Raw genomic sequence first — 13724 nt, 5'->3', positions numbered from 1 at the left:
TGGGGAGGTGTGCGGAGGTGTGGGGAGGTGGGGGGAGGTGTGGGCACAGTCACTCTCCCTACTTTGAACACCACAAGGTCATCTGTGCTTATATCACTTAATACAATTACACACTTTTTTTGCTTCGTTAATAATAATTGTTGTGGTAAACATAAGAACATAAGAACATAAGAACAAAGGTAACTGCAGAAGGCCTATTGGCCCATACGAGGCAGCTCCTATTCTATAACCACCCAATCCCACTCATATACTTGTCCAATCCGTGCTTGAAACAATCGAGGGACCCCACCTCCACAATGTTACGCGGCAATTGGTTCCACAAATCAACAACCCTGTTACTGAACCAGTATTTACCCAAGTCTTTCCTAAATCTAAACTTATCCAATTTATATCCATTGTTTCGTGTTCTGTCCTGTGTTGATACTTTTAATACCCTATTAATATCCCCCCGGTTATGTCCATTCATCCACTTGTAAACCTCTATCATGTCACCCCTAACTCTTCGCCTTTCCAGTGAATGCAACTTAAGCTTTGTTAATCTTTCTTCATATGAAAGATTTCTAATTTGGGGAATTAACTTAGTCATCCTACGCTGGACACGTTCAAGTGAATTTATATCCATTCTATAATATGGCGACCAAAACTGAACTGCATAATCTAAATGGGGCCTAACTAGAGCAAGATATAGCTTGAGAACCACACCAGGTGTCTTGTTACTAACGCTGCGATTAATAAATCCAAGTGTCCGATTTGCCTTATTACGAACATTTATGCATTGATCCTTTTGTTTTAAATTCTTACTAATCATAACTCCCAGATCCCTTTCGCAATCCGACTTCGCAATCACAACACCATCTAGCTCGTATCTTGTAACTCTATCATCATTACCTAACCTCAGAACTTTACATTTATCAGCATTAAACTGCATCTGCCAATCCTTTGACCATTTCAAAACCCTATCTAGATCAACTTGAAGTGATAGTGAGTCCTCCTCCGAATTAATTTCCCTACCGATTTTCGTATCATCGGCAAATTTGCAAATGTTGCTACTCAAACCTGAATCTAAATCATTTATATATATTATAAACAACAGAGGTCCCAGGACAGAGCCTTGAGGCACTCCACTTACAACATTTTCCCACTCTGACTTGATTCCATTTATACTAACTCTCTGTTTCCTTTGGTATAGCCATGCCCTAATCCAGCTTAATATAGCACCCCCAATACCATGAGACTCTATTTTTTTAATCAGTCTTTCATGTGGCACTGTATCAAAAGCTTTGCTAAAGTCAAGGTATACAACATCGCAATCCTTACCACTATCAACTGCCTCAACAATGCTAGAATAAAAATCAACAATGCTAGAATAAAAAGGGATTGCGAAAGGGATCTGGGAGTTATGATTAGTAAGAATTTAAAACAAAAGGATCAATGCATGAATGTTCGTAATAAGGCAAATCGGACACTTGGATTTATTAATCGCAGCGTTAGTAACAAGACACCTGGCGTGGTTCAGCTATATCTTGCTCTGGTTAGGCCCCATTTAGATTATGCAGTCGCCGTATTATAGAATGGATATAAATTCACTTGAACGTGTCCAGCGTAGGATGACAAAGTTAATTCCCCAAAGTAGAAGTCTTTCATATGAAGAAAGATTAACAAAGCTTAAGTTGCATTCACTGGAAAGGCGAAGAGTTAGGGGTGACATGATAGAGGTTTACAAGTGGATGAATGGATATAACAAAGGATATTATGGATATTAATAGAGTATTAAAAGTATCAACTCAAGACAGAACACAAAACAATGGGTATAAATTGGATAAGTTTAGATTTAAGAAAGACTTAGGTAAATACTGGTTCGGTAACAGGGTTGTTGATTTGTGGAACCAATTACCGTGTAACGTGGTGGAGGTGGGGTCCCTCGATTGTTTCAAGCGCGGGTTGGACATGTATATGAGTGGGATTGGGTGGTTATAAATAGGAGCTGCCTCGTATGGGCCAATAGGCCTTCTGCAGTTGCCTTTGTTCTTATGTTCATATGTTCTTAACACCATCTAGCTCGTATCTTGTATCTCTATCATCATTACCTAACCTCAGAACTTTACATTTATCAGCATTAAACTGCATCTGCCAATCTTTTGACCATTTCAAAACCCTATTTAGATCAACTTGAAGTGATAGTGAGTCTTCTTCCGTGTTAATTTCCCTACCGATTTTTGTATCATCGGCAAATTACAACATTTTCCCACTCTGACTTAATCCCATTTATACTGTTTCCTTTGGTATAGCTATGCCCTAATCCAACTTAATATATCTGGACATGTATATGAGTCGAAGATCAGCCGTATATGAGTGGGATTGGGTGGTTATAAATAGGAGCTGCCTCGTATGGGCCAATTAGGCCTTCTGCAGTTACCTTTGTTCTTATGTTCTTATGTCACCCCCAATACCATGAGCCTTTATCTTTTTAATCAGTCTTTCACGTGGCACTGTATTTAAAGCTTAACTAAAGTCAAGGTACACAACATCACAATCCTTACCACTATCAACTGCCTCAACTATGCTGGAATAAGAACATAAGAACAAAGGTAACTGCAGAAGGCCTATTGGCCCATACGAGGCAGCTCCTATCTATAACCACCCAATCCCACTAATATACATGTCCAACCCGCGCTTGAAACAATCGAGGGACCCCACCTCCACCACGTTACGCGGTAATTGGTTCCACAACAACATCAACAAATCAATCAACCTGTTACTGAACCAGTATTTACCCAAGTCTTTCCTAAATCTAAACTTATCCAATTTATACCCATTGTTTCGTGTTCTGTCTTGTGTTGATATTTTTAATACCCTATTAATATCCCCCCTGTTAAGAACATAAGAACAAAGGTAACTGCAGAAGGCCTATTGGCCCATACGAGGCAGCTCCTTTTCTATAACCACCCAATCCCACTCATATACTTGTCCAACCCGCGCTTGAAACAATCGAGGGACACCACCTCCACCACGTTACGCGGCAATTGGTTCCACAAATCAACAACCCTGTTACTGAACCAGTATTTACCCAAGTCTTTCCTAAATCTAAACTTATCCAATTTATACCCATTGTTTCGTGTTCTGTCTTGTGTTGATATTTTTAATACCCTATTAATATCCCCCCTGTTATGTCCATTCATCCACTTGTAAACCTCTATCATGTCACCCCTAACTCTTCGCCTTTCCAGTGAATGCAACTTAAGCTTTGTTAATCTTTTTTCATATGAAAGATTTCTAATTTGGGGAATTAACTTAGTCATCCTACGTTGGACACGTTCAAGTGAATTTATATCCATTCTATAGTACGGCGACCAAAACTGAACTGCATAATCTAAATGGGGCCTAACCAGAGCAAGATATAGCTTGAGAACCACACCAGGTGTCTTGTTACTAACGCTTCGATTAATAAATCCCAGTGTCCTATTCGCCTTATTACGAACATTCATGCATTGATCCTCTTGTTTTAAATTCTTACTAATCATAACTCCCAGATCCCTTTCGCAACCCGACTTCGCAATCTCAACACCATCTAGCTCGTATCTTGTAACTTTATCATCATTACCTAGCCTCAGAACTTTACATTTATAGCACCCCCAATATCTTGAGCCTCTATCTTTTTAATCAGTCTTTCACGTGGCACTGTATCAAAAGTTACTCAGAACGAAGTGTCCATGTAGCACAGGCTATGGTGATCCCGTAAAGTTTCCTTGATTCATATATTATTATTAGGTAACTAGAAGCGCCTCCAGCCAATCTGAGTTAAGCATTTTTACACCTCAGGTCCGACTCCCTACCACCTCACCTCACCCACCAATTTCTATAAATAGAGTTTCTGGATCATTCAATGTTGTGTGTTTTAGAGTGTAGGAATTGGTCGAACATCAGTTTCCTCTCCGAAAGATTCAGGCACTTGGGCAATATTTGCTAGAGAGAACTTATCAACGTTTGAAAATGAACGTCCATTCCATTCGTACACTTAATTCTTTCCTCAGGGCCGCGTCGAGGATTGACCCTTCCAGAATCTGTTTGGATCAAGTATTAGAAATGATTAGGAATGTAAAGGACATTACAGGCGCTGTGTGGAGTACACGTAGGTTATACTCCGCAAAGACTCGTCTTGGTCTCTTTTGGGCACAAACTTTTGCCTCGTTTATGGGGACGAAGTCTGTTATTATAACTGGTCAGTGGGAGGACATCCTCTGGGAAATTCTTGCACTTGTTAAACACTGGTGGCCAGAGTACATACTGGAAAAGAACTTACATTCTCATGTCTTGAAATCATGGATTCTCAAGTTGTTTGCCGATCCCAAGCTGTGTCCAAACCCTTACCTTCGTCTGGAAATGTTAAGATTTATCAGCATGTGGCCAAAGTCTTATCTTGAGGACAGCACTTCTGGCCGTCAGGCAGCTGCAGGTTTGGTGGCCATGAGCGCTTATCTGAAGCTGGATCATCTCATGCCCAGAGACTCACTGGAGACAGATCTCTTCTACCACCTCATCGAGGTGTTGTGCTGCCTGAATGTAAACGGTCACCTGAATGATACTACCGCTGCAGCCGTAGACCAGATTAGAAGTCTGAATGTCGGACCTGAAGCAGCGTTTCTCAACCACATGGTGCAGCTGCTGATGCAGATGGCAGAAGCAATATCAAAAAGTTTTGTTCTAAATTCTATGGACATTTATCTTACGCTATGGACGTTCAATAACATCGTACGGTTATTTGAGCTGTTGGTGACAATTAAGCCAACCATAGACGCATACGCTGCTTCTGGCCTGGCCCAGGCTGCGGCAACTTCTCTGTTTACTATAACATCTTCTTTAGCTGCAATGAGCGCCACATTGGCAGCTAAGGATTCCTACATCCGGTTAACGACCATTAATGGCCTCTTCCATGATCTGGACGACCTTTACAGAGTAGTGTCATCATCGTATGATTCACGAACTGTCTCTCGAGTTCTGCGCATAAGATACGCTGAGCTGCTGTCTTCCCTTAACGAGAAGGTGGCCGAGTCTGGATTCCATTTCAAACACTTCCCAACACCGGAAGCGTCGACTGAAGAATGCCCGGAGCAGTTCGTGGACAGCCTGACGCAGGAGGAGATGGAGGCGCCAGTGTTGCTACAATCGTCCAAGATGGTGGTGGACGAGTCGACACTACTCCACCTGCTGCTGGAGTCCCCCTCAGACCCCTTCACTCGGGTCCCTCTGCACCCCGGCTCCTTCAGTCGCCTGCCCGACCTCCAGGCTGACATTGCTGCCTGGAGGAACACCTCCAGAGGTTACAGTGACGTCAACGACTTCAACAGTGACGTCAGTGAGACCATTGGTGAGAGTGTCAACAATACCGGGAGTGACGTCGTCGGTGACAGTGATATCAACGACGGTGACTGTGATATTAACGACGGTGACAGTGATATCAACGACGGTGGAAACAGTGAGATTAACGAAGGTGGAAACAGTGAGATTATCGACGGTGGAAACAGTGAGATTATCGACGGTGGAAACAGTGAGATTAACGATGGTGGAAACAGTGAGATTAACGATGGTGGAAACAGTGAGAACGACGACGGTGACAGCGAAAACGACGTCGGCGACAGCGAAAACGACGCTTTAGTGAAGTCGTTCTACCTCCTCATCATCTCCGATGCCAGTGATGTCAGTAATAACGACATCGAAGCTGATAACGACTCTGGTGATGTCACTGTCGATAATACCAACCATATTATCGTCAGTGGTGTTAATAGTGAGTGCCAACTAAGGCAAATGTTGCTTGAGTTTAGTGGTGTTTATATTAAGATCAATTAAATACAATTATACTACTGCATATTGTATTTAATGTATAACAAAATCTGAATATATGTATAGTGTGACTAATGTATAACAGTATTTTATTAATAAATCTCCTCAATATAAATACACATGTATTTTTTACTTCTTATCTTTAATACTTCTTATCTTTTTTTACTTTTTATCTTTAATAGCAATATCATAATATTTCTTAAAACCATACAACTATAAAAATCAAGGAATGTGCCTATAGGCACATATGAAGCTATGTGCCTATAGGCACATATGAAGCTATGTGCCTATAGGCACATATGAGGCTGAATGTGCCTATTGGCACATATGAGGCACCTCTTGTTTATATCCACACAAACTCATACCTATGTTTAACCTACGCTTGAAACAGTTCAACTATTGTGTTAACCTGTTCCATAAGTCAACACCTTTGCTATAAAACCAGTATTTACCATTGTCTTTCCTAAATTTAAAGGCCATTGTTTCATGTTCTATTTCTAGTTGATATATTTAGTAGTACCTAATTATTATCAGAATATATAATGTGGATATGATTAGCTGAATATCTATTAAGGGAGAGACAAATTGGTTGACGAGGAGTAGCCATATATATATCAGAAAATTATAGATGTGTCAAAGATGAAAACCGATTCAAAATACAAATGGCTTGAATTAAATGGAAAAGGTAATCATTTAATAATAGTTATTTCCACCAAACTTCAACAGTATGGAAGCAAAGCATGTATGGGGATGAAATATCTATAGATATACATATATATATATCTAAAGCATCTATATATATAGACATATATCTATATCTATTTAGATATACACCTCCCGCCAGTCTCCTGGGGAATGTTTGGATGAGGTGAAGGTCTCTAGGTGTCTAGGTCTCCTGGGGAATGTTTGGATGAGGTGAAGGTCCCATGGTACCTCCTTGCAGTGTCTAGGTCTCCTGAGGAATGTTTGGACGAGGTGGAGGTCCCATGGTACCTCCTGCCAGTGTCTAGGTCTCCTGAGGAATGTTTGGACGAGGTGAAGGTCCCATGGTACCTCCTGCCAGTGTCTAGGTCTCCTGAGGAATGTTTGGACGAGGTGAAGGTCCCATGGTACCTCCTGTCAGTGTCTAGGTCTCCTGAGGAATGTTTGGACGAGGTGAAGGTCCCATGGTACCTCCTGTCAGTGTCTAGGTCTCCTGGGGAAGCCGAGAAATATCTACTCGATGATTTTTCGTTTTGATGAGAGGCAGCTGAAAACCGGCCAACTCTCGGCATGTTATTATCCAATCATTTCTGTATTCTTGACTACCTCTGCTAACATCCATCTTCCCCCAATACAACAGCTTGCTCTAGCTGCAATTGTAACCGCTCCCATTGATTGGTAACTGATGGTAATGTTGTCTTGTATAAATAAAATAACAGTCTGAGCATCACGTGAGAAAAGTCTGCTGTTTTTACATTTTCTGTTTTTCATAAATAATTCTATATAATTATTTAAGATAAATTTACATCTGGTCGTTTTCACATTTTTTGGATTGTAATACACTGAGTTTTGTTTAAAAATATATTATAACAGAATACATTCAACTGTATTTATATATTTTTAAGACTCAAAATTAACATTTGTGTCTGAGTTAACCATAGACTGGGGCGGGCTTGTAGGCTGGGGCAGGCTGGTAGACTGGGGCAGGCTGGTAGGCCGGGGCTGGTTGGTAGGCTGGGTACTGGGCTTCTCCCTGGTACTCAACCTGAGCAAGGAAGCCAGAGTCACCGTTCACAGTGTAGGAAACCCTCTGCAGGCGACCGTCGGGAAGCTGGACGTAATAGGATCCCTGAGTGTCGTAGCCATTACGAGTTTCGTCGTGGCCGAAGTCGTTGCCGGAGTAGTCGTCCTTCACGGCCCAGTTGAAGTTGTACTGGGGAACACCCTGATGGGTAAATTAACGACGATTAAGCATTACTGCAGTTGTTTAACATTTTCTTCACTAATTATACATACAGTATTAAAACTAGGACACATTCATAATTTTTCACCTAACTTTGAACATAAACAAAACTTTATTGTAATTTTAGCTAATAATGTTTAATGGTAACGTTCTAAGGACTTACAGAAGGTGCAGGAGCGCTGTAGGAGGGACGTGGGGCGTTGTAGGCAGGGACAGGAGGCCTGTAGGCAGGGACAGGAGGCCTGTAGGCAGGGGTTGGAGGCCTGTAGGAGGGCAGCTTCTCAGCCAAGGCGACAGCCACAAGAGCGGTCAGGACAAAAACCTGAGAAGCACAACATTTCAAGATATTTCACGGTTGAACAGCTATAAAATCTTTATACTTGAAGAATCTCGTCAACTTTATCAATACCATTTCATAGTTTACCTTGAAAGCCATGTTCAGTTGAGAGAGAGGAGTGAGACTGATGTCCAGTGATACACAGACTGGGTTTATATAGTGCAGGCTCCGCCCATCTGGTCTTGAAGACTGACCTAAGACGGAGAAAGCCCTTGACACTGGCAGTAGTTACCATGCAAGCTCCACCATCGCCACACCTTCCCCTACAGGCGAGGAGTAGCCATATATATATATATCAGAAAATAAAAATGTGTCAAAGGTGAAAACCGATTCAAAATACATATGGCTTGAATTAAATGGAAAAGGTAATCATTTAATACTAGTTATTTACAGGCCACCAAACTTCAACAATATGGAAGCAAAGCATGTATGGGATTTAATATCTAAAGCATCTATGGGATGGATGCTTTAGTATAATAAGTAGTTGACCAATACACTATTATAAAATCACTGTCCTCTCGGTGGTGATAAAATACAAATGGGTATAATTTCCTGATAACAAATCACACAAATTACATGATTTAAAGTCTCCCATATAATTTACATCAGAAAATACATTTGATTTCGTTTGCAGTTTTACTTCCTTGAACGAAGAAGGCAAGTCTAACGTCTCTAACCACTGAGAGACGCCGTAGCTTACGTGTTCACATCGAGTTCAGAATCGCCTCAATAACGAGATGTTTATCACCAGACCATGATTGTATATGTCATTTTGAGTAGCCAAAGCTTAAATAACAACATCAGAACAGCTAAGTTGTCATTTATTTCACCAAGATAGACCTGAGATATACCTATACTGTACAACATCGCTCCCGGACGCAGGTTCGAATCCACGTCCTTGTGGATTTGTTTATACTGTACAACTAAACCAATTTTAATTAACAAATGACCATTAATTCAGGTTTCACGGAAAAATTGTTGCCATGAAGATTTACAAGGAAAATGGATTTCCATGTAGTTACATCACGTACACAGGAAAGTGTGAGAGCTCTCTGAATGGTTTAGTGTGGGTGGCGCACGGCTCAAGGTGATGCATATTGTCCAACTCATCTTGGACACAGTAGCAGTGACATCCTGCTGGTGGCTCAACGAAGCACAGTCATCCTTCCTAATAAAGCAAGAATGACGGTGAACGACACCAGTTTTGACGTCTGGTGCTCGTAAAACAGCGCGCACACAGCCATCACAACACGAAACAATGGGTATAAATTGGATAAATTTAGATTTAGGAAAAACTTGGGTAAATACTGGTTTGGTAACAGGGTTGTTGATTTGTGGAACCAATTACCGTCTAACGTGGTGGAGGTGGGCTCCCTCGATTGTTTCAAGCGCGGGTTGGACATTTATATGAGTGGGATTGGGTGGTTGTAAATAGGAGCTGCCTCGTATGGGCCAATAGGCCTTCTGCAGTTGCCTTTGTTCTTATGTCAGGTTCCGGGGTGACTTCTCGACTTCAAGATCCCTTTGACCATGTCGTAGCTCAGTTGATTAAGGCAGCGTCTGGGATCCTCTCGGACGCAGGTTCGAATCCTCGCCCTTGTGGATTTGTTCATTTGATGCATCACGCAATTGTGATTTCTGTGTGTAAAGATCCGTCATTCTCCAGGTCTACAGATGTGGCTCATTACCTGAGTACGTTCACACTTATTTGTGTGAAGGTACTCGGCTTCGAGCGTTTAAGTCATACACTTAAACGCTCCTTTTCTCTTGCTCCAAACGCGACTGAAACGGTAATTAGAATAATGGGAAGCAAATGATGTAGATAATAGCCATTATTCTACATATAATAGTAGACAATATATACTAATGATAATAGCCCTGAACTATTAAAAACTTTCAAAACTGAATGTTGATGTTATTTGCATAAACAACGCTGCATGCCAATGTGTAAGAATTTTAGGTCAATTTACCGTCTCACAGACAAAACAACAATGTAGACGCTATCATGATTTACTTGCTAATCAGACCATAAACATTAACCTTCTCAGTGAAGAGAGCTGTCGAAGCTTCGTCACGACTTTGCTATTGTCTCGCCTCCTGGGGGAGGTGTAGACGAGGTTAAGGTCCCATGGTACCTCCTGCCAGTGTCTAGGTCTCCTGGGGAAGGTGTAGACGAGGTGAAGGTCCCATGGTACCTCCTGTCAGTGTCTAGGTCTCCTGGGGAAGCCGAGAAATATCAACTCGATGATTTTTCGTTTTGATGAGAGGCAGCTGAAAACCGGCCAACTCTCGGCATGTCCAATCATGCCAATCCAATCATTTCTGTATTCTTGACCACCTCTGCTAACATCCATCTTCCCCCAATACAACAGCTTGCTCTAGCTGCAATTGTAACCACTCCCATTGATTGGTAACTGATGGTAATGTTGTCTTGTATAAATAAAATAACAGTCTGAGCATCACGTGAGAAAAGTCTGCTGTTTTTACATTTTCTGTTTTTCATAAATTATTCAATATAATTATTTAAGATAAATTTACGTCTGGTCGTTTTCACATTTTTTGGATTGTAATACACTGAGTTTTGTTTTAAAATATATTATAACATAAAATACATTCAGCAACTGTATTTATATATTTTTAACCATAGACTGGGGCAGGCTGGTAGACTGGGGCAGGCTTGTAGGCCGGGGCTGGTTGGTAGGCTGGGTACTGGGCTTCTCCCTGGTACTCAACCTGAGCAAGGAAGCCGGAGTCACCGTTCACAGTGTAGGAAACCCTCTGCAGGCGACCGTCGGGAAGCTGGACGTAATAGGATCCCTGAGTGTCGTAGCCATTACGAGTTTCGTCGTGGCCGAAGTCGTTGCCGGAGTAGTCGTCCTTCACGGCCCAGTTGAAGTTGTACTGGGGAACACCCTGATGGGTAAATTAACGACGATTAAGCATTACTGCAGTTGTTTAACATTTTCTTCACTAATTATACATACAGTATTAAAACTAGGACACATTCATAATTTTTCACCTAACTTTGAACATAAACAAAAATTTAATGTAATTTTAGCTAATAATGTTTAATGGTAACGTTCTAAGGACTTACAGAAGGTGAAGGAGCGCTGTAAGAGGGACGTGGGGCGTTGTAGGCAGGGACAGGAGGCCTGTAGGCAGGGGTTGGAGGCCTGTAGGCAGGGGTTGGAGGCCTGTAGGCAGGGGTTGGAGGCCTGTAGGAGGGCAGCTTCTCAGTCAAGGCGACAGCCACAAGAGCGGTCAGGACAAAAACCTGAGAAACACGACAATTTAAGATATTTCACGGTTGAACAGGTATAAAATGATTATACTAGAAGAATCAACTTTATAAATACCATTTCAAAGTTTACCTTGAAAGCCATGTTCAGTTGAGAGAGAGAGGAGTGAGACTGATGTCCAGTGATACACAGACTGGGTTTATATAGTGCAGGCTCCGCCCATCTGGTCTTGAAGACTGACCTAAGACCTTGACACTGGCAGTAGTTACCATGGAAGCTCCACCATCGCCACACCTCCCCCTACAGGCGAGACAATAGCCAAGACGTGACGAATCTTTGTGGGCTGTCATTCGCATAGAAGGTTAATGCTTGTGCTGAGATTACCAAGTGAATCTTGATATTTCATAGTGTCTGCAAGTTTACCTTCTCACAGGTACATCACCATTCTTAAGTTTATTATTAAGTGCTTGAGGTCTGAATATAGGCGAGACTTACATCATTCACCTGGTGTGGTTCTTCAGCTATGTCTTGATCTGGTTGGGCCCCATTTGGATTGTGCAGTTCAGTTTTGGTCGGCGTACTGTGGAATGGATGTGAATTCACTTGAACGTTTCCAGCGTGGGATGACCAAGTTGGTTCCCCAAATTGGGGATCTTTCATGTGAAGATGGATTGACGGAGCTTAGATGCATTCACTGGAAGGGCGAGGAGTTGGGGGTGGCATGATACAGGTTTGCGGGTGGATGAGTGGACATAGCAAGTGAGATATTAATAGGATATTAAATAGGAGCTGCCTCGTATGGGCCAATAGGCCTTCTGCAGTTACCTTTGTTCTTATGTTCTTATTCCCTTCCTCTTAGTCTCAGAAGAGAATCAAACATGTTTTGAACGAAAGGAAAGAAGCGCCCATAGCGCAAGGGATAATTATATAAAATAATCGACTTGAGAATGGTCCAGGACGGACCGAAACGTTGCCGTCCCTTCACCTTCTAGTGTGTGGTCTAGTCAACATCGTCCCTTCACCTTCTAGTGTGTGGTCTAGTCAACATCGTCCCTTCACCTTCTAGTGTGTGGTCTAGTCAACATAAAATAATCTCAAGGTACACGAGAAGTGCCGCCACATCGGATATTTATGTTATATTAATTATTTACAAGAAGGTACATTGGGTTGTGAGAGAACAAAATACTGGTGTTTGAGTATTACAATTATGGAAAGCCACTAACGGCATAGCGTTTTGGGCAGGTCTTTAATCTAACTAATAAAAGTATTAATTGGTATATTCAAGCAAAGTTTGAGCGAATCTTCTCTGTTTTCTTTACACTTTTCTTCACTTGAGAAGTTGAAAAATAACTCTCCAAAGTTTTTATAGTTTTATTGGGCTTAACGTTAAGAGTTACGTTTCGGTAACCCTAGTTAGCATTGTCAAAGAAAAAGTAGGAACAATTAGATTGATTAAATAAAATTAAGCCACCCAAGAGGTGGCACGGGCATGAATAGCCCGTAAAACGATTAGATTGTCTTGCTGCAAACTATGTACTCGAGAATAAGGTGAAGAAGGTGCACCTCACTTATAGGTCCACTGTGTCATGTCACTCTGGCGTTGGCATGATGACTGATGCAGTATGCAGAGGATTAGTCCAAATAACTTGGTTGAAATATGTTGACCAGACCACACACTAGAAAATGAAGGGACGACGACGTTTCGGTCCGTCCTGGACCATTCTCAAGTAGATGGTTATAGATATGAGCTGCCTCGTATGGGCCAATAGGCCTTCTGCAGTTACCTTTGTTCTTATTTCTAGTGTGTGGTCTGGTGCAGTATGCTGTGTGTTCCGTCGTGTTCCGCAAGTTGGCAGAATGTAATTTGATGGTAGTTGGCTATTGATACATGGCTTGGCTTGCTTTATGTATACTGCCTCACCCATGTCCGATCTTGTCGCTGTATCTGTATGGATAGATACGGCATACTAAACACAGTGAGAGCATGTATATGTATAATCCTGCATGCTTATGACTGTTTGTGTATTCGTGCCTGCATGTATGAGTAATCTAACGTGCATACGAATGCATGTATGTATGACGTGGCGTGTGTGTGCCAACACTCCATGTGCGAACGACGGCCGGTAGAGGAAGGTCAGTCGGGGCCCTGAACCACACTTTCACACTCAGTTGACGGCACAGTAATGTTCACAGTGCACAGTGCTATAGTTATGATCACTAAGTGGCCACGCTCAGTGGAGTCCCCGCAGTGGTGACTCTCAGTGGAGTCCCTCAATGGGGACTCTCAATGCCTGTTGATCTCTCAAATATAATCAATGTATCAACTATTGCAAATAATAATTTAGTTGCATCTGTTCCTTTTTTT

The 13724-nt window shown here is 41.9% G+C and overlaps 2 protein-coding genes across 2 annotated transcripts; both read right to left on the bottom strand.

Moving 5' to 3' along the window:
* Nucleotides 1-7412: 7412 nt before the first annotated feature.
* LOC123774337 (cuticle protein 7-like) lies at nt 7413-10474 on the bottom strand. The gene is made up of 4 exons (XM_045768508.2): nt 10408-10474; nt 8208-8338; nt 7947-8105; nt 7413-7765 (listed from the first exon to the last, which is right to left on the bottom strand). Exons 1-4 carry the CDS (start codon nt 10472-10474, stop codon nt 7472-7474), a joined length of 651 nt encoding a protein of 216 aa, XP_045624464.2. The 3' UTR covers nt 7413-7471.
* Nucleotides 10475-10705: 231 nt separating this feature from the next.
* Nucleotides 10706-11564, bottom strand: LOC123774336 (cuticle protein 7-like). Its single transcript, XM_045768507.2, has 3 exons — nt 11492-11564; nt 11215-11394; nt 10706-11033 (listed from the first exon to the last, which is right to left on the bottom strand). Exons 1-3 carry the CDS (start codon nt 11501-11503, stop codon nt 10758-10760), a joined length of 468 nt encoding a protein of 155 aa, XP_045624463.2. The 5' UTR covers nt 11504-11564; the 3' UTR covers nt 10706-10757.
* Nucleotides 11565-13724: the final 2160 nt, after the last annotated feature.

This window comes from Procambarus clarkii, chromosome 61, assembly GCF_040958095.1.
Source record: "Procambarus clarkii isolate CNS0578487 chromosome 61, FALCON_Pclarkii_2.0, whole genome shotgun sequence".
Taxonomy (NCBI): Eukaryota; Metazoa; Arthropoda; class Malacostraca; order Decapoda; family Cambaridae; genus Procambarus; species Procambarus clarkii.
Note: the sequence above shows the minus strand (reverse complement) of the source record. Positions and strands in the feature narration are given on the sequence as shown.